At 32.4% G+C, this 24,878-nt stretch overlaps 3 protein-coding genes across 7 annotated transcripts; 1 reads left to right on the top strand and 2 right to left on the bottom strand.

Annotated features, from left to right (window-relative positions):
• Positions 1–927: 927 nt before the first annotated feature.
• On the bottom strand, positions 928–11,829 carry LOC131931184 (erlin-1). The gene is made up of 13 exons (XM_059287892.1): positions 11,653–11,829; positions 7,509–7,610; positions 7,016–7,038; positions 6,609–6,689; positions 6,421–6,467; positions 6,270–6,331; positions 5,928–6,053; positions 5,639–5,771; positions 5,335–5,426; positions 4,986–5,075; positions 4,030–4,109; positions 3,604–3,762; positions 928–3,251 (listed from the first exon to the last, which is right to left on the bottom strand). The coding sequence occupies exons 2-13, from the start codon at positions 7,594–7,596 to the stop codon at positions 3,240–3,242; spliced, it is 993 nt and encodes a 330-aa protein (XP_059143875.1). The 5' UTR covers positions 7,597–7,610; positions 11,653–11,829; the 3' UTR covers positions 928–3,239.
• A 177-nt stretch (positions 11,830–12,006) lies between these two features.
• On the top strand, positions 12,007–15,970 carry LOC131931185 (nucleolar complex protein 2 homolog). Its single transcript, XM_059287893.1, has one exon. It carries the CDS (start codon positions 12,109–12,111, stop codon positions 14,725–14,727), a length of 2,619 nt encoding a protein of 872 aa, XP_059143876.1. The 5' UTR covers positions 12,007–12,108; the 3' UTR covers positions 14,728–15,970.
• A 2,099-nt stretch (positions 15,971–18,069) lies between these two features.
• Positions 18,070–21,848, bottom strand: LOC131931183 (tRNA-uridine aminocarboxypropyltransferase 1). Of its 5 annotated transcripts, none has more exons than XM_059287889.1 (5): positions 21,732–21,848; positions 20,007–20,176; positions 19,249–19,386; positions 18,664–19,021; positions 18,070–18,359 (listed from the first exon to the last, which is right to left on the bottom strand). In XM_059287889.1, exons 2-5 carry the CDS (start codon positions 20,169–20,171, stop codon positions 18,115–18,117), a joined length of 906 nt encoding a protein of 301 aa, XP_059143872.1. In that variant the 5' UTR covers positions 20,172–20,176; positions 21,732–21,848; the 3' UTR covers positions 18,070–18,114. The 5 variants fall into 5 exon arrangements, with proteins under 5 accessions (XP_059143872.1, XP_059143869.1, XP_059143870.1 ...); XM_059287886.1 differs by lacking the exon at positions 21,732–21,848 and adding an exon at positions 21,352–21,469; XM_059287887.1 differs by lacking the exon at positions 21,732–21,848 and adding an exon at positions 21,294–21,303.
• Positions 21,849–24,878: the final 3,030 nt, after the last annotated feature.

Below are 24,878 nucleotides of genomic sequence, written 5' to 3'. Positions count from 1 at the left end.
CACTGGGTTCATGTGCACCCCCCCCCCCCTTGAAGAAAAAAGTCCGAAAGAACTATTGCGGTTCGTTAGGAAAGGGGAATTTAATTTTTTTTTCTGTTTCGTCCCACGAGTAAACTGCGGTGAACATTCTCGTGGGGGGGGGGGGGGGGAGTAGTGTCTCTTCCCCCCCCCCCTCTACCCAGAGACACCTGAAAGATGATGTATTGACTAATTTGGCTGCTTTTCCCCACCTTAGTCACCTTATGGCCTATATCTATCTAGTTTCAAGTAGAGCATTTAATGAAAACGCCACTCCACACGTATAGCGCAGGGGGTCATCGCCCATAAATAATTACGTCACACTTTGAATGGAGACGGAGGTCCGGACGACGATGTGAGGGGGGGGGGGTATTTCGAATTTTCAAACCAAAAACGTTATAATAAACCAATATATACCTATTAGTACTCACGTAAGTCATTTTTTCAAATTGTGATGGTGGGGGGGGGGGGGGGGGGGGATGAAAAGCATGACCTCAACCTTGGACAACGTTGAATGATTAATTTGAATGATGAAAATTATTTTTAAAAATCACCATACATAAAGGCCTATCTCATTGCAGAAGTTCAGAACAACAATTAAGCAATCATGTATTATTCTGTTAAAATCTGTTAAACATGAATTCTTTTTTCAATTCATTTGTTGATACTGAAGTAATGAATAGACAAGGTCAATCCAACTAGAAATGTTGATACTGTTAAATTAAAATGTGGATCATTTAGGCCTCTAAAGATGTCAACAATTTTGCTATTATTATAACCATCAGTGTCTTTGTTAGCAACTGGAATAAACTGTTGGTGCTCTTTTAAATTTTGGGCATTCAATATACAAATAAAGATGAAACTTGGAGATAAGTTATAAAAACAAATAATGCTTTAAAAACAATGGTTCAAGGAAACCATTATAGGTAATGTTTAATAGAAAACTTTCTAGTCAATAAAAACTGTGAATACTTTAATTCACACACAGTATAGAACAGTTTAGTACTTAAACAATTTTTTAATTCAAATTTATTCATAACAATCTTAAAAATAATGAACATTTACAAAAGGTGAATTACTTTAGGTACCATAATATCTTTTAAACATGGAATGGAAACTTTTTAGGATCTTATTTTTAACATAGAAATTACAAAAAATACTCAAAGGTGTTTGATAGAGAAAAAGCAATTTTGCGGCAGTGCTTGATTAGCTAAGAATTGATAAATATGAGCACACAAATTTTGACACAAGTAATGTGCATTGATATTTCAAATATTTTTAAATGAAAATATACATAACTATATATTTGTGTAGTCATATTTATTTTTTTACAAAAAATTATTTTGTATCATGTATTTTGTGTATTTTAAAAATGCATACAAAGTTATTTAATACTTAATGGTGTGTTTTTTATTTATACAATGTAAAGAATTCTAATGAAAGTTTTTACTAAATAATTGATAGAAATTTGTGTAACATTATTTCAAACAAACTAACACAAAAACATTCATAAGATAAAAAAACTAAGTGGTAGTATATTTTAATGTTAGGTACACTACAAATCATCCTTTGGCTTTAAAGTAGTTTTTAAAAATAAAATTCACTTCCTTACTGTTAAACACACAATAAATAATAGGCAAACCTGAACAAATATTTTAAATAGAAAGGGACTATTTTAAAATACTTTTCTAATCAAACTATTTTTATCACAAACATTCTTGCCAGACAAAAATATATAACATCTCCAATGAAATAAAAAATTTGATTATTTAAGCTTAGTTATTCATAATGATGAACTACGCATTCAATTGAACAGTCACATCATTTTAAAAAACTGTTTTTCCTATCATACAATTGTGAAAATAATTTACATCATCCCATTCAAAGTGACTCACAACCAATGCTCAGTTCAAGACAGCCATAAATAGGTCTTCGAAAATGTAAGCAATAACATGACCACAGTTCATAGAAGATGCAAAGACTTGAATTTCCTTTCAGAAATTGTTTTAAAATAATCTGATTAATGAAAAGCTTTAATAGAAAGGACATCTGCAGCCACTCCTGACTTCATTGCCTAATTCAACATAATGATCAAGTACCCCTTAAAACCCATTCTTGATACATTTAAAAAAAATTTGTTTACAAAATAATTACTGGAAAAAAATATTAGCAAAATGATATGTAATCCCAATGTATTTTAACTAGTTACATTAGCAATGTCAGGAACATAACTGTACATAAAGCATTCTATTTTAAAGCTTAATTATCTTGGGTAAGAACAAAGGATCACATTGAACATATTGAAAGTTTAATCATTATGCAATCAGAATTAAAAGAAAAATACATAATTATACACACATATATTGGAAAAAATAATTTTTAAAAAAAAGTATGATTAGCATGTTCACACTTAAAAACTTTCTTGCTGATGAAGCATTAGTCTATGCTTTCAAAAAAATCAATACACATACTCAGCTTTACTTAAAGGAATTAATACATTCTAAATCACATTTTTTAAAAATACAGCACTATTCTAAATAACAAAACAAGGAAAACAAGTCCAAAATAATAACTCTTTTCAATCCTGTTCTAAAGATCTCTAGTTTCCATACAGCTAAATACTTATCTATTTATTATGCCTTCTTTACTAACGTTTACTTTTATTACAATCATACAGGCAAACAAAAATTTTAAATATTTAAATTCTAAGTATATGGAACATAAACCAGTGCTAGAGAAAGTGTAGAGATGAATGAATAATGAGAATTGAAAAGAGCTAATGAATTTATGATTTTGAAAAAAGAAACTGAATAACCATAAGATTCAGTAGTGTAGTAATTGAGGTGCTGGAAAATAGCCCAGAAATAATGCACTTGAAAGAAAGAAAAAACAGTGATACTCCAACATGGATACAGTTCAAACACTTCAAACTTTGCAGTTTTTGAAAACAAAATCCTACAAACAGCTTTTCTATTATCTAATAATAGATATAAAAAATTAATAAATTGTCCAAAAATGTCAAAATAAAAAAAATGTTGACAAAATAAAATAAAACAACTTTAAATTGGTGGGGACAATTTTAAGTTACTTAAAAATTTAAGTAAACAATAAAGAACTTTGAGGAAAAAGATGTGTTGGCTTTCGGCTTGAGCAAAGGCACCCGTGATGGAATAGAAGGCTGTCACACTTTGAAGCACACACTTGTTTTAGACAGACAAGCTTCACTTTTTCTTCTGAAGTAGAAGTGGTCATTGTACAACATTATTAATATAAACCTACATGTTAAATAATATACAACAATCAGTATGCACATTAATCAAATTGCTGTTCAGAATTGAGAAAAAGTAAAATTATTCTCCCAGGCCTCATGTTCAATTGGGCAGGTGAGGTAGAGTTCACCTTTTTAAATAACCTTGGCTAATGAAAAGAAATAGTGGCCAAGCATCCTTTACTTTCCTTAATTAGTGTCAGGTATCAATTAAAGCTGCTGCCTCATGCCCTGGATCCAAAACCAAGACTTCATAGCTATTCAAAACCAATTTAATTAATAAAGTTTTGGAAATGAAGTTAAATGAATGAACCAACCTCCGTTGTGGATGTGCTGCCATCAGAACAGGATTGACTAGGTGCAGAGATAGCAGGGTCCCAGAACACATTTGGAATATTATTGCCAAAATAAATTTTGGTATTGCTGCCTATTGCTTGATATCTAAGCATTTCAAGATACTCTTTGGTCAGTTTAGCCTAAATAAAATAAAATTTTGTTACACATTTCATCAATCCAAGTTTTAAAATTATACATTTCTGATGGATTTCTAGATTAGAACTAAAAAGTAAAACAAATTTCACTTGATAAGTAGCATCAAGCATGTTCAAGCTTTTATATACACCGTGCATTTTGTACTTTTATAACAATCTTTGAAAATAGTTTAGTGGATCTCAATACAATATTTAATCTCTATAAATGTCTACCTAAAATAGGTGCAATAGAAATTACACTACAATTGTTACCTTGTTAGCTAGAGATTCTCTTTCAGCCTTATAATAGTCGGCATCTGCCTTAGCCTTCTCTTTGGCCAAATGTGTAGCATCTGTTTTGATAGATATATATATAGATATATATATATACATATTGTTACGATCCCAAGGGATCTTTACCTGGGTTTGGCCCCATCGAGGAGGGCCAGGTAATTAAAATGAAATGCTTAGGCATGTTAATGCACTGGCCAGTTTAGGCCGTGAGAGTCTGGGGGTTTTGATGGCCACCACGGATTAGATTCCACGCTGTGGGCGTGGCAGAATTGGGGTCTTCGGGACTCGGCTATTAACGTGGCCAACATAGCCCTTGATTTACGGCTGGGAAAACCTTCCAGATCGGACAGGGCCGAGTGGACCGCCATGGACGGATCTGACCTAGGGTCAGGCACGAATTAAAATTGTTCCCACGGTGACGCACGGGGACGAGTACTTTAGGAGGGAGACAGGAGGCTAGGGGGACACGGAGACACACACTCGGAGACGGACGGACTCGTCTGGGATAGCTAGGTCTAGAGGAGACAGACATGGGTCGTCTCTGTGAGCTAGTGGAAAGCCACGACATGTATTAGACCTAGGCTAGGCTAGACAGTTAGGAACAAGTAGGGTAGTCGTTCTAAGGACTTTAGTTGTTGTAGCTAGTTGTGTATATTTCGGATTGTTGTACTTTGGTGGCGGGTTAACTTTAAGTGTTGTAATTTGTGGAAATAAATAGAGATCACTGAAGTTGGAGTTTATTTTTATTTTCTTCTTCTTGTTTACGATTCCCTGACTAATTCGAAAGGATTAGAGAAGGGGGTCGTAACAATATATATAGGTACACACACACAAATTTAATAAATTTAGTTTACCTTCAGTTGTTTTATAGCAAACTATTGATAACAAGAAAAACATTACATTTTAATGCATTAAATGGAGATTGAAGTCTATACCTTCAATTTCAGACATTTTCTTTTCAGATTCCTTTTCCATAATCTTTTGTTCCCAATGAATCTTTGAAACCTGTGCTATCTTCTCAGCCTCTAGAATATTATTTAAAAGAAATAGTTGTACAAAGGGAATATTTTAGCTATTAATTAAATAGTTAAAAATAAACAAGGTATCACTGCTAGGTTAATAATTTATAACAAGCAAATAGGATGATATTAGCATATCTAGGAAAGAGGCTGAAATTTAATATTAAAGGTGATAAAAATGATGAAAAAATGCATAATGTCTCAGAAAGTCCACTAAAATTTTAACGATATTCAATGTAAAAAAACACAAACAAATTAGCCTCACCTATAATGGCCCTTTTCCTGTCGGTTTCAGCTTCTTTTTCAATAACTTTTTGTTTCTGTATGGCAATGAGCAATTTTGTTTTTTCACCTTCCCTAGAAAATTATTATTGTTTTACAAATTAAAAATAGATTGTAAAAGAATAATTATGTCTGTAAATCACAGAAAAATCATTGGACGACTTGGTTACCAAAGCAAACACCCAGGTGACGATGGGTAGGTTGGGAGCATGTTACAAAATGGCATTACAGCTATGTGTGAGTTAATTGTATGCATTCACTGAAAAGTCTGAAAAAAAAAAACTTACATAGCCTCATAATTTTTGCGAATCTGTTCTGGAATCTTTGGTTTAGTCACGCGCACTGCTTGGACAGTGAGACCTGGTGCCATTTCATACAGGTCAGATTGTAGTGCCTTTCTTAAATTTTCATCAATTTGATCTGTAGTGTAAGGGGGGAAAAAACAAGAGCTTTAGATAGCAAATCTTCAATAACTTGGTCAGATTTTTTTTTTAAACTTTAAAACAAATTTCTCAAAGCTTTCACATCTGACGTAGGAGGATCTAAAAATGTAAGCTGATGTACAAGAGAATTTACCAAACAAATCAATGTAGACTTCCTGTAAGTTGTGGCTGCTACAAAACTGATTGAGCTCATGGTGAATTTTGTTGTAAATCAGAGTCTTGTCATAATCAGCTGTGTAGTTCTTGACTATGTCAAACACTAGATAAACAAAATTTACAATGCATATTAGTACAGGAATTTTTTTTACTTAAATGCTGATTTTTTAAGAACTAAAAAACATAAAAATGCCAATATGTTGAAATATTTAAGAGTTTGTTATTTTTTGTGTAACTAGAAAAAAAAATGAGTACAAAAAAGACTAGTTTCTCTACATTCTGTATTATGTTTTTTTTTTCAAATATTTAACAAACATACCTGCAGAAGTATCTAGCTTGTTGACGACTTCAATCCTTTCAAAATAAATTATTACACCACCACTGATAGAAAAAAAGAAGAAAATGTACATACGATATTCACAAACCATAATAATAATAAACTATAGGAAAAATTTAATTTTTTTAAGTACCTTGTTCCACAGGGTACATTTTTAACCTCATCTGTCTGCAGCGTAGTCTAAAAGAAAAAGTTTTTATACCTATTTACAATAAAACGTAGAACAGACTATTTTATTCGCTAAGTAAACAAGAAATACAAGTTAAATTAATTATATATTTTTAACCAAAGGCAATTAAAAAACCAAAAACTTCTACGTACCTGAACAGACCTAAAAGATGTTAGAACTGGAAGCATGAAATGATAGCCTGGTTCACTTGTTGTGGACAACAATGCACCACCCTGAAGTAATACATTTCAAAATTATAGTTATAAATGAAAGCTATGAGAAAAACATGTAATCTTCTTTCAATTGAATAAATTCATTTGCCATTGCCAATAGTATTAAATCATACCAAATCCTTACATATATCACAATAAGAAAGCTTAATTATATTACTTAGAAAATTTTTTTTAATATTTAGATTAACTTAACTTTTACTAGAAAATTAAGTTTATAACCATTAATCTATTTAAACGTGTAATTCAAATCAATGACTTAATAAAGTGATTAAGAATAGGCAGACTTTGTATGCATTAAATCGCATGTGTTCACTAAAAATACTTACTCTATAGTAGACTCCAACATGGCCTGGAGAAAAATATTTCAGTATAAATAAGTTATTAAGATTCCAATATTCTATTAACATTCTAAGTAAATAATTTGCTGATATTCAAGTATTTAAGAACTATATTTTGTTTTACTACTAATGAGCCTTTAATGAGATTTTCTTCACCAGGGCAATTGATGTTGATGCATCTCATGACCTTTGCCTGTTTACACCAAAGGAACACTAAGAATTACATTAGGTACTGTCGGTACAAACTTCAGTTGCAGATACTGCTAAAGGAAAAACCAGGGTTGTATATTCTATCCCCTAAAAGGCCACACTCCTGTTTGAGTTTGGAGTTGTTTTTTTCTCCTTGATGGATTGCTAATAGGACTCATATGCATAGGGGTTCAAACACTGGAATTTCAGGTTAGCAAACATGTGCTCTCCCACCCAAGAAAATAAGTGGTACTTTTCAAAATTCATAAAAAAATAATGGACATAAGCTTACCCTCTTCAATTTTATGAATGGAGAAATTTATAAAAATGCCCAGAGCAACAGCACCAGCAAACATGAAAACAGCAGCCGGCTGTGCCATGATGAAAACTAATCCTAAAAAACAATATTTCATAAAAGAATTTAAGTACTTTAAATGAGTATGATGCAAATTGAATTAAGCAAACTCTAACATTTACAACTGACTGAACAATTACATAAAAAAAGTGATTTATATTAATCCAAGGTTAGCCTTATTGTCAGCACTTCTCTAATATAGACTATGGTTAGTTTATAAACTCCTCTAGTGAGACTAGTTAAATTACAAGTCTTTACCCTATAGGTAATTTATCATTTCATTAGGGTCCTGAATATCAGATTTTATTAGAACAAGTAGGCCTAAGTTAATTAATAATGATTTTAAAGATTTTCTTTGTTTTTTTTTAGTCTGTTGAAGTCCTAAATATTAGATTTTATCTGGGTTTTTTTTTTGTTAAAAGGAAGTTGGTGTGTGTGTCAATCTTCTCTGTGATAAATGAAAACAACTATACCAAACTCAAGACCTTTACATTTACTATTTATATGCTGAGGTAAGTTTGCTAGAGGATTGAAAACATTTGGGGTTTAGATTTTTTCTTACTTATTGGAAATTAGTTGAAGAGTAAGTTTAAGTTTTAACCTTAAAGTAGGCCTAGATTCTAGATCTAGATGGTAAACTAAAAATATGTAAAATCTAATTGTAATTGTGGGTAATCTATCACTTTAGGTATGTAAAGTCGACCAAGACTAGAAATGTGAAAAAAAGGTGACTCATTAAATTTTAGTTATTATTTCACATTTTTAGGAGGATTTATATTTTGAAAGTTACAAAAATGTTTCAAAGTTTCATTCATGCACCTGTTTTTAAACAGTTGTATTAAAACTTTTCAGTAACTAATTTCCCCATTACTAGCCTTGGCCAATTTTACTGACCTAACTAAAACGATAGATTACCTAAATCTCCTAATTATTGTGTAGTGTAAGTTAAACTAGTGTATGTAGTGCAGTGGGGTATTGTATTCGGAATAGAAATTGAATAGAAGTATAAAAAATTCCACCTCCTAATAAATTAACGGTAAAAATCCATTTAAGTGTATTGTAATCACCACTTCACGTTCACCTCCTTATTTTATTATATACACAACCAAAACACACAAAAATGTTAGGAAAACACTAGGATTAGTAGGTAATAGATATGGATCTACTTATTTTTTATGAATGTGTGTCTTAATTAGAAAAGGTAAAAAAAGATTATTAATAAACATTAGGCCTACAGTTTCAATTAAATAGCGTATGATCGTCGGCGGGAGGAAAATCCCTACATGTCCATGGTGAAGGGTTCACTGTGAGTTCACTTTAATTATCAGCATATGACATGCCATTAGCTTAGGGCCATTGTGAGTTCATATAAAAGTTTATTTAGGCTATAGTATTATGAGTGCGAGATATTTTTAACAATACAAACTTAACCGACTTGCATTTATGAGTTTCTCCTTAAATGACACGAACCTATTTTCAAGAGGAAGAAAAAGCTGAATCTAGTGCTCATTCAATAGGGCCTATCCAAATTTGGATTTTTCTTAAGTTTTGACAGAAGTAAATATATCAAAAATTAAAACAAAAGTTCATAAAGAAATAGGCCTAGTGTTTTCCTAACGTTTATGTGTGGTTTGGTTGTGTTGATAATAAAATTATTAAAATACGCTCAACTGGAGGTGAACGTGAAGCGGGGAACAAAATATGCTAAAATGAAGATTTACCTAAATTAACTACTAGATTCTACAACAGTTCATTTCAATTCACTGGATGGTGAAAAGTGAACGGACTAAGACAAGTTGAAGTGCTGAACTGAAAGACGGAAGATTGCGGAAGAAATCTGCGAAATACATATAGATCTAGAGTGGCCGTCCGATCTGCACCATGCACAACGCTGCGATCGCACTCCCGTAAAGTCACGTTTTCGGCTATAGCTACTTTATTTTAATGTTTTATGCAAAACCGCAGTGTTTGGCACGTCATATTTTCATTTCTGAACACTTCTATGTATAGTTCATGCTATTTCGTTTTTCTGAAAATTGATTATAATTTTTAAAAAATTGCATGGTACACATTTTCTCCTTTCACACTCTCCCGGATGTACCGACAGAGTTCGGGATTAGCTTCAAAACTTGAACCAATCAACAGTTAGATAAAATGTAACGCTAAAAATAGCTTCTAGATACATACAGCTTACTGTACATGTCAAGGTTGATGGGGTTTTCTCTTCTAAAATTAGAAAAAAGGGGTGATTACATGATTTTTGGTCCCTATTGGTTTTCTTACCCGATTGCGCTCACAACTCAGAATATTGCTTATTAAATAGGAATTTGGTTTAAAACGTTAATTAGATCACTGGAAGGATGGGGAAAAGCATGACCTAGCTTGCCATAAGGTTCTTTGGACCTGACAGGCTCAGCGGGAGTCATGTGACCAGGCAAGCTTCGAGGTAGGATAAGTGGGTCACGTGACTTGCTTGGCATAATAGGTAGGCTGAATAAGGATCATTGAAATATTTAAACATACTTATAACACAGTATACACATAAAATATGCAGCATATAATGGTTATTTTATTTGTTTAATTAACTTTTAACAGACTAAATAGTCTAAATGAATAAAATAAGTCCTGAGCACAATCTGGGTCGATCTGGGTCAAGTAAGCGCAAGTGACTGCAAGAAGGATGAAAAAAAAAAAAAGTGATTGCCGAGGTGGTTCACCTCCATAATTTGAATTATCTCCAATGCTATGCGTAGGAATACAATATGACTCATACCTAATATAGTAGAATGGATGTAGAGTTACAGGATACTTTCGGTTTGTTTGTATGTGAAACGGTCATTAAATAGCGCCTAATGGAAATTGGGAGTTCCGCTCACGAGCGCAGATCGGACGGCCACTCTAGATCTAGAGTAAAGTTCCACGCGCGGTTAAAACACCGGTGCGATCATCGCCTGTTTATCGCTTCGTACAATATTTGTTTTGATGTTTTATACGAAACTACCGATATCTGCTGTAAACCTGTCCATTTCTAAATATATCCAGGTCAAATTCTTTTGTTTTTCTCCTTCTGGAAGTCGAGTTTTTTAATTTTAAAGTTTCGAGGTATGACGTCGTATGCGGTTCTAGTTCCCCCTATGAAAAACACTAGGTCCCGGATGAGATGAATAAAACCAACCAATCAAAGCTTTTTATAACTAGGTTAACTATAAATAGCTTCTACAATATATGCGGGACACTGTACATACGATAGATAAGGCTAATAAAGCAACCTGATAGGTAAATAGGGGTGGCCGCAGCTTGGGTGTCGATTACGGTGGTTTCACATCGCTGCGTAACCAACGACTTGAGCTAGACTAGCCTAGTTCTAGATGCTCTATATTTCAAACTAAGCCTAGAATCTGTATACTTTCTATTTTTTTCTGCTGTTTTAAATTATTTCGATCATCTACTTCTTCTAAATCTAGTTTGTGTCTCTACATACAAGCATATCTAAGCAAATGTTACGTTATGTCTTTTAGTGGTTGTTACGTCCCTTTGTTATGATTATTATAGTTGCGTCCCTTGAGTCATCACTGGGTCAACTTTTAATGTCTTTAATTAATTTAATTAACATGTTTTTAATTATTATTTTTGCAATCTATTAATTAATAATACAATCAACAACACGTTTAAGTGTGTAAAATATTTATTTCAATTATTAAAATTGGATCAAAACGTATACAATACGCTCGTTGGCAAGCAGGTTCTTGCGTACGCAGGCAAAAAAAAAAGGGAAAAAAAATATCGCAAGGAGGGACGTCACTAAAACATGAATATCTTAAATACTATGCGTAGGAATACAAAATGACTCATACATATTACAGTAGAATGGCAGCGGAGTAATACAGTGCTTTCGGTTTGTTTCTGTGTGAAACGGTTATAAAATAGCGCCCGATGAAAATCGGGAATTTGGAATTTTCCGCTATGTGTGACCGCGCGTGGAACTTTACTCTAGATTAGATCTATTCTATCATCTATCAAACAGCAGCAGTCAACTCTCAGTCTCCGAATTGGAATTATTCATTACAATTAAATAACATACCTTCCCCGCCCTTGGGCACCACTTAAGTGTACAGAGTATATTTATATAGATCTAGATTTCAAGATCTATATCCTAGAGATCTAGAGTATTTAAGTCTAACTATTATAAAATAATATCTATCTAGTAATTTTGCCTATCTATTTCCTTTGGTAACCCTGCGATAAGCGGAAGGATGATTTGTCACTAAACGAAAACACGGAAGCGGTATTGTTTTTTAAAAACTAAATGATGGAAGTGAAAAAAAGGGACAATATATAAAATAATTTAACATTTTTAATGTATATCTCTATCTTATGATATGTTTTAATGTACTGCTATTTAAAAAAAAACTCAAAATAAAAATAATCTAAGTAAGTTTCTTCAATCCACATTTCTGTATGCTTTGTACGGTTTAGATCAATGAAATTTAGTTCTGAAAATATAAGCTGAGTGTATGTTTTTCATTCAATACAAATCATGGCAGCTCACATCAACAGCATGGGTCCTGCAAAGAAAAAGTTAAAAGAAATGAATGTAGATGAGTTTTTGAACGCCGATTTTAGTGAATCTGAGTCTTCATCTAACATGTCTGCAGAAATTACCATTAAGAAAAATAAAAAAATAAAACAGAAGAAGGAAAAGCACAACAATGTTGAAAATAAAGTTGCTTCTGCTAAGAAACCAAAGATTGTGCAGGCAAGTGTAAAAAAAATAAAAAGCAAAAAGATTGAAGCTCAGGTGGGGAATTCTCCAAAAGAAAAACAGAAAGCTGATAAAAATTCTCTTGCATTAACGTTGCAAAAAAATGATCCGGAATTCTACGATTTTCTTAAAGGTCAAGATAAATCCTTGTTAGACAATCTCGAAGATTTATCTGAGTCAGATGGTGACTTCAGTGATGAAAATGAAGATATGGAAAGTGATGTTTCCGGAAAGGAAAAAAAAGTTAAAGGTGTAAGTAATTCTTTGGAAAAGGAGTTGCTCAATATGTCAAGTGGTGATGAATCAGATGATTCTAATGATGGATTTGTTCACAAGCCTCCAGAAAATCTAGAGGTTGCTAGTGATGACAGTTCGGATGATGAGGCAGAGGTAACTGAAAGTTTCAGAAAAGATGGCACAGTCCTCACGCATAAAATAATTGAGCAGTGGACTACAAAAATACAATCTAAACCATCTCCAGCTATACTAAAAGAAATTGTGTCAGCTTTTCATTCTGCTCTAAAAGAAGCTGGGGGTCATGATGATGATGAAAATTATTCCTCAAAATATATTGTCGAAGGAGGTGCAATATTTAATAGTATTGTTAGACTTTGCCTAACCCAGGTTGTACCAGCACTACAAACAATGTTACAAGTGCCAGCTATTTCTGAGCTAAAAAATGTTATGTCTGATAAATCTCTCAGATGGAAAAAGTTGAAGGTTTTGGTGAAATCGTATATCTCTGCTTTGCTTGAACTTTTGACTCAGTTGTCTGATGCTGTAATGGTGAATGCAATCTTGAAGCATGTCCATAAACTTGTTATTTTTTATGCTAGCTTTCCAACGCTAACAAAGTTGTTTCTCAAGAGAATGATCAATATGTGGACAACAGGTGAAGAGACTACCAGAGTCTTAGCATTTTTGTGTATAAATAAAATAGTTCATCTAAAAAAAGAAGCACTCCTTGAAACAACAATAAAGAAAATGTATATGGCATATGTGAGCAACTGTAAGTTTACATCACCTTCAACTCTTCCTCTTATTAACTTCATGCAAAAGTCATTGGTAGAAATATTCAATATTGATCAGACTTTGGGTGCCCAGTATGCATTTGTATATATTCGCCAGCTGGCTATACATTTACGTAATGCTATCACATTAAAAAAGAAGGCTACTTGTCAAACTGTATATAATTGGCAGTATATTCACTGTTTAGGCCTGTGGGTGCAGCTTCTAACCACAACATATCCCAGTGAAGTTCTTCAGCCCTTGATCTACCCACTGACGCAAACTATTGTTGGTACTATAAAATTACTGCCAACAACTCGCTACTATCCACTGAGGTTTCACTGTGTTCAGTTCCTTAATAAACTGTCATATAAAACCAAAACATATATTCCCACAATGCCTTTTCTATTGGAGATTTTTGACCAGGTTGATTTCAATAAAAAGCACAAAACTGTGAGTTTAAAGCCATTTTATTTTGCAGTTATTCTTAAATTTTCTAAAGCCCAGCTTCATGAAAAAGCTTTCAAAGATGGACTTATTGATCAGCTCTATGAGCATCTATTGGAAAGTTTTAACACTCAAGCTCATTCTATCAGTTTTCCTGAACTTATAATACCAGCTGTGATCCAGCTCAAGAGTTTCTTGAAAAAATGTAAGACTGCTAATTATTGTAAACAAATTAAACAGATAGTAGACAAAATACAAGAACAAGCAAAGTTTGTTACTGAAAAGAGAAAGCAAGCAAATGTAAGCTTACATGATCAGAATTCCGTTGATATCTGGGAAGATCAACTTTTACAAATGGGCACACCTCTACGGAAATTTTATACTTCATGGCGTAAACTGCGGGATAGAGAATTACTGCATGAAATTTCAAATAAAGAGGCAGTGTCTGGCGCTGCCATTGATATACCTACAATTGAACGGAAAAGACCTCTCAAAGCTACCCAAGAGGATCGAGAAGATTTTTCTAAGCTATTTGAGAATGATTCAGAATCAGATGATGAAACCAGATTTCTTTTAAAGGAAGATAGGCAAGATAACAATGTAAAGAAAAGAAAACGCTCTGCTAGCTTATCCGACAGTGAAGATTACAGTGATTTTGATGAAGAAGAGTTGGAGCAGTTGGCTCAGTCTGCAGATGAAGATTCAGCTGATGAATCTGATGGTGAAAGTGATGAAGGTGGTTCTGGTGACAGTGATGATGATGGTTCTGGTGAAAGTGATGAGGACAGTTCTGGTGAAGGTGATGATGAAACAAATGTGAAGAAAAATAAAAAGATTAATGGAATTAACAAAAAAGCATCGCCCACCAAGGCTTCTCATGCAAATGATGAGGATGATCAAGTTGAAGATTTTGCTCTCTCAGATTTTGATTCTGATTAAAATTAAATTAGACAGGTATCACTATTTACCTTGTCTGTAAAGTGTAATGTAATTTATTTACTTACTGTTAATGTTAGACTATGAGATTAATATTGTACTACTGCTAATCATGATTTAGTCGTTTTATTATAATCAAATTACTTTAGGAAATATTTTTGAAAAGGATTACTTGGTTTTTTCCCAATGCTACTTTTAATTATTTTAAAGTTTTGAAAGTTATAGACACTGTTATACTTACAGTAACAAGAAAGTATGCCCTATAGTAGAAGTATAATTACTAAATGATTGTTCATGTGGATATATGACCCTCCTCAATGGCTAACGTTGCTCAGCATAACCTGTATGGCTGATTTTTAAGTATTTCAGCCAGTCTCAAACTATCAAAAGAAATGTTAATGCTGATTTGAATGGTGAAACTGTTTAGGTGTCAGACCAGAAAAAATAAGTTGCTTGGCAGCTTTTTCAGTAACGAATGTCATTGATGTATTGGTGAAATCATTATTTGTTAATTATGCTTGCTTCTTTGAAATTTTTAAAATATATTCTTTTAGTTTTATATGGTTAAAATAAGTCTGGAGAATTTAAAATCATCTATGGAGCTGATTAACCCAGAGGGCTACTTTTTCCCCCCTGATTGACTGCAATATATAATTCAGTCAATTATGTTACATTAAATTTTTGAAATAGTAAATGTTTAAATGATGGTAATATTTAGCACAATGGCATAGGCAGGTTCCCTAAATGACACCAGTCTTACACACCACCACAGCTACACTCATGTCACTTTTTATTACACATTTTGAATACCATTAAACCACAATTACATACAGTATGCATTCTTAAAATTCTTTATAAATATTCCTATATCATTTGAATGTACACCCCTTCCCCCATACTATTATTCACTATGTGATGCAGGTTTACTAACATAAAAATTTGATCCCATTTCCATTACAGGATGCTGTCTACGCCTCTTAAATTTGCCAATGTGTTTGTAGGCCTACGTAATTGACAAAATAAGAATTTTACTTTTCAAGTGTAATTTTAGAAATCTTTTATGGCAAACTAAGACTGGTGGTTTTATGTCAATTCTGATTATAGTTTGAACATTACTTATTTACATGTCTTGTCAGTTATGGTTGATTGTGGGATTGTTAATCATGTTCATGACATGGCTAATTGTTTTATGCTGATTTTATTGCTGCATTAAAATTCAAGTATACTAGATCTAAATAAAATTACTTAAAACTCCATTTGTGTGATTATTTTACTATTTTTATTTGTACCATGTCAATTCTATTTCTAACTGTACAATTCATTAGTTTTTTAAAACTTATTTTTAATGCTACTTCACTACTTTTTGAGGAGTGTACAGGTAGTCATAAGGCTACACAAATCTTGTAGCTCTGCCAAACTTGTAGAGTGATAACATACCATACTACGTATAACGGTGTAACTACTAAAAGCTTTTCACATTCTTCTACAGAAACACCTTCAGTGTTAGCTGGAATATGAATAAGTATTTTAACTAGTAAAACCTGCGTCTTTCACTTAAACTCCTAGCAATTTAATTAAGTACATTGCAGAAAATACAATCCCATTTATCACGAAAGCTATAGCTTACTACTACTACTACTCTCAATGGTCTTTAGACAAGTTGTCCAACTTTCAGGTGTTTTTATTGATTAGACTAAATACGCTAATAAGTTTCTGGAATAATTTTTCATTTAAAATAAATAAAAACCCATATTTTTTTTTTTTAGCTCTTGGTCTATTATCGTATGCGAAAATCTGTTAGGCTTTCTCGTACCCTGGCGGTGATGAAGTCTTTTAGGCAGAGTGAGGACATCAAAGCCAGTATTGTATTCAACACTCTTAGCACATTTTGACATGACAAATAAACACTTTCACTCTTTAATATACATTACAACTGTTACCTCAAGCAAACAAATTAAATATCATATTCAGATGGTATAATAGGCATGTAGACCTACATATTTAACTTTGTTCAAACCACTCACAAGACAAAAATTGGATGAGATTCAGTTTTGATACAACATTTTAAATTTATTGATGCTATTAGTAGTATTAGTATATATACAGAAACAATTCATACATCTTCAATAACTAAGAAAGACCAGAAATGCAAACAGTTGTTGTTTTGGGTTTTTTTTTATACCAGTGTCACATAATAGAATCTTTTCAAATTAGGGGTTAGGTTACTGGTAGTTAACTGAAATAAACACATGGCTTGCTAACCCCAACGTAGTGCTACAATATGCCTAACCCTAATTTTTAACCATAAAAAAAACTATTTGAAATTACAAAACTACTAACAACCTAACACACCTATTTTTTCCCACGTTTTCTTTAACTTGCTTTCTCTGTGTGTTTATTTATTTATTTGTTTGTCTTTCCAATCCAATCTTGCGATCGAAATTTCTGGCACTTCCCAGTTAGCTAGCGGCTGAAATTTTCAGGGAAGCTTTCTTTTGGATGACCATTGAATATTCAATTGTTATTATTACTAAATTGATCAATGGAAACATTTTATTGAGCATTTTAGACCGCTATATAATCTATATATATAATTCTCCTCTGCTAGCCATTAGAAAAAAAACCAGCGACGCGTACCTCGCGCGCAGTGAAGCGAACGATCACATGTCGCCACAGGCTTAGGGGCAGAGAATTTAGCTTGAACCGAGTTTAAACTTACTGGAGGTAGGCCAGTTTGGGGGAGACGATATGGTCGAGTGGTTGGGCACACGATTGCTATCCCACTCGACACGGGTTCAAATCTATGTGTTCTAGTCAGTAACGTATTCAAACAACGTGTTTTTTACGAGTTGTCTTTTTACGAGTTGTCTTTTTACGAGTTGTCTTCGTTTACCCAAAAAAAGTGAAAAGATAAAATTGATAGCAAGATTTTAATGCAAACAAACAGACAAAGACTAAAAAGTAGAAAATAATAATCATTAAAAAAGTTTTAAAAAACCCACGTTTTCTGATTGAACTAAAAAGTAGAAAATAAATGCTATAGGCCCTACATCACAATAATGCAAGCGATCACTCTACTATAAGCGAGCAAAAACGTGGGGCGCCGTGATTTTCTTACAGTTTCTAATACTGTTGACTCTCTACAAGCTCCCTAATAAAAGTCAATAGTATTATCTAATCAATAGTAATATAACTTTTACTTCGGCGCCCCACGTTTTTCATCGCTTATAGTAGAGTGATCGCTTGCATTATTGTGATGTAGGGCCTATAGCATTTATTTTCTACTTTTTAGTTCAATCAGAAAACGTGGGTTTTTTAAAACTTTTTTAATGATTATTATTTGGAAGTGTATTGATGGACATTGGTATCTTCAGACATCTGTTTATCTAGCTATCTTTGATATGCTTTGAGTTGTTTTTTACCTTTTAAGTTGCTCTGAATTTTTTGGTACATAAAACAAAAGAAAAATAAAAGGTTATCATATTCATGATTGTAATCAGAATCTATAAATAATAAGTGAAAATCTTTAAGAAAGTAATAGATTGCTTCAATTGTTGACAAATAAGATCTAGGAATCCCATCTTGTGAGCGCCAGAAGTGTGTATTCCGTGACCGAAGCTCTATTTTTCTAAGTTCTGAAGTTGAAAAAGAAATTTATCATTTATGTATCATAATATGTTAGTAATAGTAATAGTAGGCTTAATTATTATAATTATAAAAGAAAAATGCATGGTATATAAAGGAAGACATTATAACTTCAGGAAACAAATTATTTAATAAATAACCAGCATTGGGGGAAAAAAGGGTGTAGGGTTTATGTTGAAAAATCAAGAAGTTGTGAATTTAATACACTCTGGCAAAACAGTAGAGTTTATATATAAACAGGTGTAGTTATTGGAATGTTAAGTTAAAATTTACTTGTAAAAATAATATACTTACTTTTTAATCTCTCATCATTGACAATATTATTGGTCTGATTCCAAGTTGAATCGATAAATACAACTTTTTCAAAAGGTAAAGCATTACACTTCTTGATCACCTTAGTAGGTGGAGTCTCTTCCGTACTAATGTCTGTGATCTCCATTACCCTCTTTTTTGTTTTGTTTTTACCTATTTCATCAGAAGAGTTGGGTTTAGTTTCTTCTAATGCATCAGTACAACTGGAAGAATCTTGTTCACAGTCATTACTCAATTGATTTTTTTGCTCTACTTCTTTAGATTCAGCAGTCATTTTCCCAGCAGAAGATGCGATGTCCTCCAGGGTCAATGACTCTTTGCATGGGAATACCACAACTACCTGTGTTTAAATTTTTTTTCAAGTTTTAATAGTTGATAAATCATATAGGGTTTTAAGTTTACATTAGTTGTGGGTAGTAATTATCTTAAACATTATAATGACAAGAGATTTCAATAAAGTAAAAAGTACATTTACCCTAAAAAAACATCTGTAGACATAAAAAAATGAAGACAATACACTAATATAAAAAATATGTCTATAACTATAAACATTCATTTAAAACTAACCTTAACAGGGTCATAATCTGGAATACAGGGATATGTGTGAATAGAAACATGCTCTGGAGCAATTATAACAGCATGTGGAGCAGTGCTCTTACCATCTGTCTCACTAGGATGTTTTATTATGTCTATCATAATTGGGAGCTGTGTAATATAATAATATTAATATAATAATATATCATAGTTACAATTTAATTTACATTATAAAAAGTTAATTGATACTGTAATTAAAACTCAAGCTAGCCTGCACATGGTAAAAATGTAAAACCTACTGTGAACCAGCCAAATAGATACTATCTTAGTTGTAATATTAACTGATAAGGATGCAGTTTTTATTTGCACCATTTTTTTAAATAAAGACCTTTCTGGATAATTTTATCTTAACTTAATCTGTCCCATGAGCCGCAAGATGCGGCTTGGGCCTGCTTCACTGTAGGCTCGCGAGCCGCAAGGTACGGCTCGACACTGCTAGTGTTTGTTTCTTTAACAAGTCATTTAACATGTAAAAAACCTACATTCTTTAACATAACTCACAATTATCTTCATTTACTACAATAGAAATTTCATTTCTGTTCATTTTGATGTATAATACATAAATCAGGTTAGAAAAACATAGGAGCTATAATTGTTTAAGTAGGTGAGGGCTGTATAAAAAAATTTGGTCACAGAAATAATGAGGTCAGGAGGTGGAACCGCCTCTGGTATAGAAAGAGTTAATATACTATAGGGCCTAAATACTATCTATTTATGGAACACTTCATTACCTTCACTTTAGGCATTTCAGCACTAAGGCTAGGAAGTGGAACTAAACAATTATAACAGTAATATTTTCTAGACTTTCCACATTTAGGACAATTACTTCGTCCTCCAGAGGCATCCAGAAATGTCCAGTCTGCAATTGTTATATCAGGAAATGGATTCTCTTGCATATTGCCTGTAAAAAAAATTTTTTTTAAATTAAATTTAGGCATAGAATCTATAATCTATATGGTTTTAAATAGGAATATGTAGAGTTCAAAATTGGAGTATAAATGAAAGGAGTGTGATTCTTCCCCCCCCCCCCCTGATATGTGTTATTTATTTAGATCTAGTAATAGTACTGTAATAGTTGTGAAGCCAAGTCTTAAAAATTAAAATACTATAGTAGTGTATAGCAGTATAGCCTATATTAGATCTATAGTATATATTCCTCTTACTGTTTATAAGTGTTTATTACCGTTAAATTAAAATAGGAAATGAACTACTGTATGTGTATGCCTAACCTGCTAACCATCAATTCAGTTTCGATTCTCGAGCATACAAGGACTTAGTGTAGGCCTACTGTACTGTGGTCTAGATCTAGATAAAGAATCAATGACTCTATCCTTGATGCAAAACCAAGACCATTGTTTATAATAATAAATAGGCCTAAGGCAGGGGTCGGCAACCTTTTGAAACAGAAGAGCCAAAAGTTGCAATTTTAAAAATTTCCCTGGTTTTAAAGAGCCACTAACATTTTTTTATCTCAAATATTTTATTTTTTGATTAAGATTATTAGTATTTGTGCAAGGAGCTGGAGAGCCGCATCTTGATATCAAAAGAGCCGCAGGTTGCCGACCCCTGGCCTAAGGCTAATGCTTTATTTACTATGTACATACTTGTCTAATATCTAACTTTACTAGATCTAGATCTATATCTAACTCAATTTAATATTAATAACTTAGCTCTTACAGCTTACAATTAAATTCTGATCCAAACACTACAATGAACAATGATCGACAGTTCTAGATAAATATACTTATATAGATAGATTCTAGATCTAGAATCTAGATTAGATTCTACCCAGTTCTAGAATCTAGATTCTAGCTCTAGAATCTAGATCTAGAAGTATGGAAAAATTCGATGTGTTGAGTGAGGATTACGATCTAGATCTAGATCTAGATCTATTTCTAACAGTAATGTGACAGTAATGAGAGTAATGTCAGTAACAAGTCTGCTATTCTCATTCACTACACCTAGATCTAGATCTAGTCTAGACATCTAGATCTAGATAAGCTGATATTTATATTTACAAGCCATAAATTCTAGATCTAGTAGATCTAGAATCTAGATCTATTAATACTAGCCTACCAAATTCACCACGTGATTCAATGTGAATATTCATAAAATATGATTGGTAAACCAGCCTATCCTATGGTAGGCCCTAGGCTTATCTTCAGACTTAGCGCTAGGGTAGGCTTTTAAAAACTAGATCTAGTTTCGTATTTTGAAAACAAATATTTCTAAAGAGAATGATTCCATTAGGCCCTAGTCAAAGTAACATTTCCTAAATAAATGTATTATTTAAAAAATAAATAAAATAATAGATCTAGAATTTATATAGATTCTATATCTAGAGCTAGAGCTAGATCTATAATGCTCTAGTCTTGAGACTAAAGAATATGTCCAAAACTTTGCCAAAGACTAGGCCTAATTTTTTGGTTGCCATTCGGGAAAACTTTTTAACAAACCATTTTCCAGTCAAAAGCCCTAAAGAATAACGGCTATTTGCCCTGCAATGACAGAATCAGGTGCACGCTTCGTCTAGCCTACAGTTCTTTCGTTACGTTTTTTTGTTTTTAAAAAGCAAAAAAATGCCGATCATGAAAAAACGTCATATTAGTCAGATGCACACAAGACGATTCCTTTCCATAAAAGTAAGGGAACACCAGAAGTAGATATCTAGACTGATCTAGATATAGTCTAGATCTAGACTCTAAATTTATCTAGATCTCTAGATCTAAATCTAGATCTCTAGATTCTGAAGTAAATTGGAGTCTAGTCTAGAGTAGATCTAGATCTAGAGTAATCTAGACTAGATTCTAGATTAGTAGACTACTAGATCTAGAATCTAGAAGCTAGATAGATCTAGCTAGGTCTACTCTAGATCTAACTCACTCTAGTCAAGATGCACTGCTAAGATATGTGGTTTTTTTTTAGAGATGCTCTTGGCCGTTAAAGATAACTTACTTAAATATAAACTTACTAGATCTAAGTACTAAGATCTGGATTAAAATTCCATAGAATCTAGTAATACTTTTTATAAGAATCTTTTTTTATTTTTCAGTTGATTCTGAATGCAATTAGATCTAGATCTAGATCTAGTTTAGTTAGATAGATCTAGATCTACATCTAAAATATAATTTCTGTCTACTATACTCACATCATACTGATCTCTAGACAATAGGCCGTAAATTTTAAATAGGCCTTCCTTTGATATTACTAGATCACTAGATCTAATACCAAGCTAGGCTAATTAATTTAATAATTAGGCCTAGTACTTAGTACACTTTTAAAATATTAAATTCTATAGTGACTAGGTCCTAGATCTACATGTGATGTCACAATAGAGCTTGCCTTTAGTAAGGCTAAGTTCAATCATTGGCATTTATTTTCTATACCCCTAAAAATATATAAGGCCTAGCACATGCATGTGTATATATTACACATATAAGACTATATAGGCCTACATACTATAAACTTTTGGTAGCCTAAATAAATAAGTCTAATAAATAAATCGAAATGCAAAGGGCTCAAGTACGCTTTGCGTAAAAAATTTGTTAAACCCATTTTTAAATTCACCATAACCATTTCCAGCTAAGCACTTAAGTCTTAAGTGATTTAAAATGAATGATCAATTTTCAGTATCAGTTCACACACATTTTTATTTGAACAAAATGGTGGGTTTTTCAGAATGCATCTTGAATGCACTTAAGCCCTTTTGCATTATGGCTCCTCAATTTAGGCCCTAATACTAACTAGATCCAATAAAAAAAATAATATGCGTGGGCTATATTTAATGTGTGGGGCTTGCCAGATCTAGAATGCTTTTCTGACGTAAATATTTAAGTTTGACATTAGGTTATTTTTTAAAAGTTGTATTTATTCTTTAGATCTGAGACTATTACGAGACCTAGACTAGCATCTTTTCCTTTAGTGATACAGGGCCAATATAGGCTTCAAGATTCTATATCCTCTCATGAGTTACCTTATATTTTATATCACTGACAAAACTGCTTACGTTATTGAAAAAGTAATAGGCCTAAATAATTTATTTTATCTGTTGTCAATGAACGATGTTTTTAATAGCTGCCTAAGATCAGAAATGGGGCGCTATTTTTCTCCACTGACTCCAAGCATTTTGGGATGAAGTACTTGCTGGCCACTCAAAAATACATTTTTAAGGGTTTTACTTAGATTGAATCATTATTTTTGTTTATTAACTAATATAAAGAAAGAAGTATTTAAAACATAGTAACTGTAGCATAACTAGGATTGAAGACAAACTCTTCAGCTTTTGGAGATTATTTTTTGCATAGCCATTCTCTTTTATCTAAATGTATTATCAAAGTGGAAGGACTGTAATTTTTAAGTTAAAAAAGCTGTTAGTAGGCTTACAGGCTGTGTTATAAGATTTCTACATAGGGTGAAATTTGCGGTTGAGTTACCCAGACAGTCCCAAGTTTATTGGTTTCTGTGACCAGTGCATACAAAGTGATAGCTTGGTCAGTACTATACCCAGCTGCCTGTACTTTACACAACTGGGAGGGCATTCTGCTGACTCAAATTCAGGATTTAAACCATGTCGTACTTTATACCCAGTGGAATGATGGGGTTACATTTCTATCCTAAAAGTCTTGAATTTGGTTCCCAGTTTAAAGTCTGTAGAATGTCCTTGAGTCCTCCCAAATGTGATAAGGCTACCTAGCTTGAGTTTAAAAAAATTCAAAAGCTACTAGCTATGGTGCAGACCACATGATAATTTTTATATGCTGAGGTCTAAGAAAAAAGTATAACCTGAAACTTAAGTGACTTTCCATATATTCATATTAATCACATCCTCTTTTAGCAGTATGGGTAAAGCCCAAAAATATATTATAGATCTATATCCTTCATGCATTTTTTAAAAATGATCCAAACCTTTATTTTTCTTGCATTTTTTTATTTTAACAAAATGTAACCATCCTTGTTTTAACATTGAAAAAATTTGAACCAAAGAAATTGCTTGCTTTGTGTGCAATTAAGTAGGCCTATATTCAAATTTGATAAATCATGTTTGTTTATTTTCATCATTCCAATTGAAACGTTAACATTGTAAAATGCCTTCGAATCAACATCATTAATCATTTTAGAGGTGATAATTGTTTTTGGCTTGTATATGTCTTATCCTTGCTCATCATGCTGGATAGGACCACTATGTAAGCTAAACATGAATGTAACAGCCTTTTGAGCATTTGTGATCACATGGCAAGCTTACTCAGAAGCTTCTTTGCCTTGTTTTAGAGATGAAGTAGTTTGAGTACCTGTGTATATTGATTTGTGTTTGCATATATATATATATATATATATATATATATATATATATATATATATATATATATATATATATTCATTAAAACCTAGTAGAAATAAACTTTTATAACTGCAATATCCTAGATTGTGCAACACTTCGAGAGGCTGATGTTGGTGAGCACTACTCATTAACTTTATTAACAGTTGCATTTTAATTTTCATATTTTAAAATACTGCTATATACAACTATCTGTACACTGCATATTAATTGATTATTGTGCATTGTTATTTAATCCATTAAAAAAAACTTTTTGCCATCTTAAATT

The sequence above is a fragment of the Physella acuta genome, unplaced genomic scaffold (genome assembly GCF_028476545.2).
Source record: "Physella acuta isolate Inbredline_101_S28 unplaced genomic scaffold, ASM2847654v3 ptg001909l, whole genome shotgun sequence".
Classification (NCBI taxonomy): Eukaryota; Metazoa; Mollusca; class Gastropoda; family Physidae; genus Physella; species Physella acuta.
The sequence above is the reverse complement of the archived record's forward strand: the minus strand, read 5'-3'. Positions and strand labels throughout refer to the sequence as shown.

What these genes read in the sequence shown, in the direction of transcription:
- LOC131931185 (XM_059287893.1), top strand. Translation starts at nt 12,109, where the DNA reads ATGGCAGCTCACATCAACAGCATGGGTCCTGCAAAGAAAAAGTTAAAA.
- LOC131931183 (XM_059287886.1), bottom strand. Translation starts at nt 21,385, where the DNA reads ATGAATATTCACATTGAATCACGTGGTGAATTTG. An exon ending in CAGATTATGACCCTGTTAAG is followed by an intron (nt 19,022 to 19,248) that starts GTTAGTTTTAAA and finishes ATTTAAACACAG; the next exon opens with GTAGTTGTGGTATTCCCATG. An exon ending in CAATGATGAGAGATTAAAAA is followed by an intron (nt 18,360 to 18,663) that starts GTAAGTATATTA and finishes TTTCAACTTCAG; the next exon opens with AACTTAGAAAAATAGAGCTT.
- LOC131931184 (XM_059287892.1), bottom strand. Translation starts at nt 7,596, where the DNA reads ATGGCACAGCCGGCTGCTGTTTTCATGTTTGCTGGTGCTGTTGCTCTG. An exon ending in ATGTTGGAGTCTACTATAGA is followed by an intron (nt 6,690 to 7,015) that starts GTAAGTATTTTT and finishes GTATTACTTCAG; the next exon opens with GGTGGTGCATTGTTGTCCAC. An exon ending in GAAAATGTCTGAAATTGAAG is followed by an intron (nt 4,110 to 4,985) that starts GTATAGACTTCA and finishes CTATCAAAACAG; the next exon opens with ATGCTACACATTTGGCCAAA.